At 36.6% G+C, this 2634-nt stretch overlaps 1 protein-coding gene across 4 annotated transcripts in view; it reads left to right on the top strand.

Moving 5' to 3' along the window:
- PEX1 (peroxisomal biogenesis factor 1) overlaps window positions 1-2634 on the top strand; it is a 43235-nt gene that overhangs the window by 19109 nt on the left and 21492 nt on the right. For all 4 annotated transcript variants that reach the window (XM_011963249.1, XM_011963248.1, XM_011963247.1 and 1 more), the window contains one exon: window positions 1063-1145. In XM_011963249.1, coding sequence (XP_011818639.1) covers window positions 1063-1145 — 83 coding nt within the window. The remainder of the gene's footprint in view (window positions 1-1062; window positions 1146-2634) is intronic.

The raw sequence follows: 2634 nt of genomic DNA, 5'->3' as shown, positions 1-2634 counted from the left end.
TTTTTATTTATTTATTTTTTTAAAGACAGTGTCTCGCTTTGTCGCCCAGGCTGGAATGCAGTGGCACGATCATGGCTCACTGCAGCCTTAACCTCCCAGGCTCAGGTGATCCTCCCACCTCAGCATCCCAAGTAGCTGGGATCACAGGCACGTGCCATAATGCCTGGCTAATTTTTGTATGTTTTGTAGAGATAGGGTTTCACTATGTTGCCCAGACTTGTCTTGAACTGCTGGGTTCAAGCAATTGTTCTGCCTTGCCCACCCAAAGTGGTGGGATTACAAATGTGAGCCACTGCACCCCGCTCTTCTAGAAGTATTTTAAGAGTGGTCTTTTTTTTTTGAGATGGAGTCTCGCTCTGTCACCCAGGCTGGAGTGCAGTGGCACCATCTCGGCTCACTGCAACCTCCACCGCCTGGGTTCAAGTGATTCTCCTGCCTCAGCTTCCCTAGTAGCTAGGATTACAGGCAAATGCCACCATGCCCTGCTATTTTTTGTATTTTTAGTAGAGACGAGGTTTCATCATGTTGGCCAGGCTGGTCTTGAACTCCTGACCTCAAGTGATCTGCCCTCCTTGGCCTCCAAAAGTGTGAGCCACCACACCCAGCCAAGAGTGGTCTTTTTACAATATTATTTTTTGATTAGGATATTCATTCTTGTCATTATAAAGCTGAAGATACCCTAGTTATTTAGAATTTCAGTGTTTTGGAACTAGACATTGTTCCTTTATTTTTGAAATATTATTGAAGGAATACCATTTGGAGAAGATACAAATGTAAGAATTGTGAAAGGATTATTGTGACATAAATCAAAATTATAATAAAAATATATCTGTAAAACGTATTAAGGCAATAACATTCTTTCTGCTTGTTGACCATAAATATTTATGTTCCCTGGATGGGTACACTGTTATTGTCAAGGGTGTTTAAATAATGATCTTGCATGCATAATTTATCTATTCTCTCTGGTATAACAGAATCAGCAATTTAGTTTTCTGGGACCCGAGAAAAACGTGCAAAAGACATGCTTTGAAATGTAAAACTGATTTTTCCTTGCAACTATAGGTCCTTCTAGATCCTATGGTAAAAGAAGAAAACAGTGAGGAAATTGACTTTATTCTTCCTTTTTTAAAGCTGAGCTCTTTGGGGTAAGAAGTTATGGCCAAACTAGCATGTATTTAGAGACGTGTTTTAATATTATATCTGGCAGAGTTTTCAATGTAAATATTAAAGTAGATGTTAATATCAATAAGTGATCTTACTAATGCATTAGTAGATATTTTTTCAAGGATTGTCTCCATCTTCACGCCTAGCTTAAATTTGCCTTGTCTTTTTTTTTCTTTATTTTATGTTTTTATCCATCCCTGGTGGTAGGGGATAACCTTGTCTTCTTCAATAACTAGAAGTCTGAAGCTTATTAGAAATTTTACTTTGAGAATTGATTGATGAGAAGAAAGCAACTAGATATCACCTGGATCATATATGCTTGAATAAAACAATAATTCTTAGAACAAATAAATACATTTTAAAAGTTAAAGCCAAAAACATTAGTTAAGTGTTTAAAAATATTTCAAATTAAGTTATTCCTTCACTGTCTTGTATTACTGTAATAATTTGGATTATTTGTGTTTTTCTCAACTTTTAAAGCAAATATTTAAAAAATTCCTCTTTTGATTCAGTAAGGCTAGCTTAAAATATAAAAAATATTTTTAAAACTCCTCTTAATTTCCATATTTCTTATATAATATGAGAATCTCTTATAAGCATTACCTCTTAGAAGTCTTCACAGAAGCTTTGGTAGATGTAGTAGTAGTGATTTGATTTCCTAGAATGGTATAATCTGTAAATGTTTTAGTAAAAGCATTAAACCATAAAGGCGAAATGTTTAAATATAGCACAGTGTTTATTAATATAAAATAAAATCTCTTTTTTTTTTTTTTGAGATGGACTTTTACTTTGTCACCCAGGCTGGAGTGCAATGATGCAATCTCATCTCATTGCAACCTCCACCTTGCGGGTTCAAGCAGTGCTTCCGCATCAGCCTCCTAAGTAGTTGGGATTACAAGCATGTGCCACCACACCTGCCTAATTTTTTGCATTTCTAGTAGAGATGAGGTTTCACCATGTTGGCCAGGCTGCTCTCAAGTGATCCACCTGCCTCAGCCTTCCAAAGTGCTGGGATTACAGGCGTGAACCACTGCATCCTGCATAAAGTAAAATCCCTTCAGACTCTTATGTGATCACATAAAGTGGCAGGCAGTCACAGTCTAGAAGTAGTTTAAAGTTCATGTTTGTAAAATGTAATCTACAGATTGATACTGGATTTCATAGGTAATATTTAAGAGGAAATAAATTTTTGTTATCCTCAGTACTTCAAAAGCACCCATTTATGATTATGTTGATTACTAAATTAAATCATTTGAAGGTTAGAGGTGTTTTTGTGTGTGTGTTAAGATTCCTTAAGGAGTTCTATTAGGGCAAAACTTTTAGTAACTGCACATTTTTAAAGTAATAAAACTAATTTTAAAAGCTTGGAGGCCGGGCTCACACCTGTAATCCCAGCACTTTGGGAGGCCAAGGTGGGTGGATCACCTGAGGTCAGGAGTTTGAGACCAGCCTGGCCAACATGGTGAAACC

Source organism: Colobus angolensis, unplaced genomic scaffold (assembly GCF_000951035.1).
Source record: "Colobus angolensis palliatus isolate OR3802 unplaced genomic scaffold, Cang.pa_1.0 Scaffold605, whole genome shotgun sequence".
In the NCBI taxonomy this organism is placed as follows: Eukaryota; Metazoa; Chordata; class Mammalia; order Primates; family Cercopithecidae; genus Colobus; species Colobus angolensis.
This window is presented reverse-complemented; position numbering and strand designations above follow the sequence as displayed.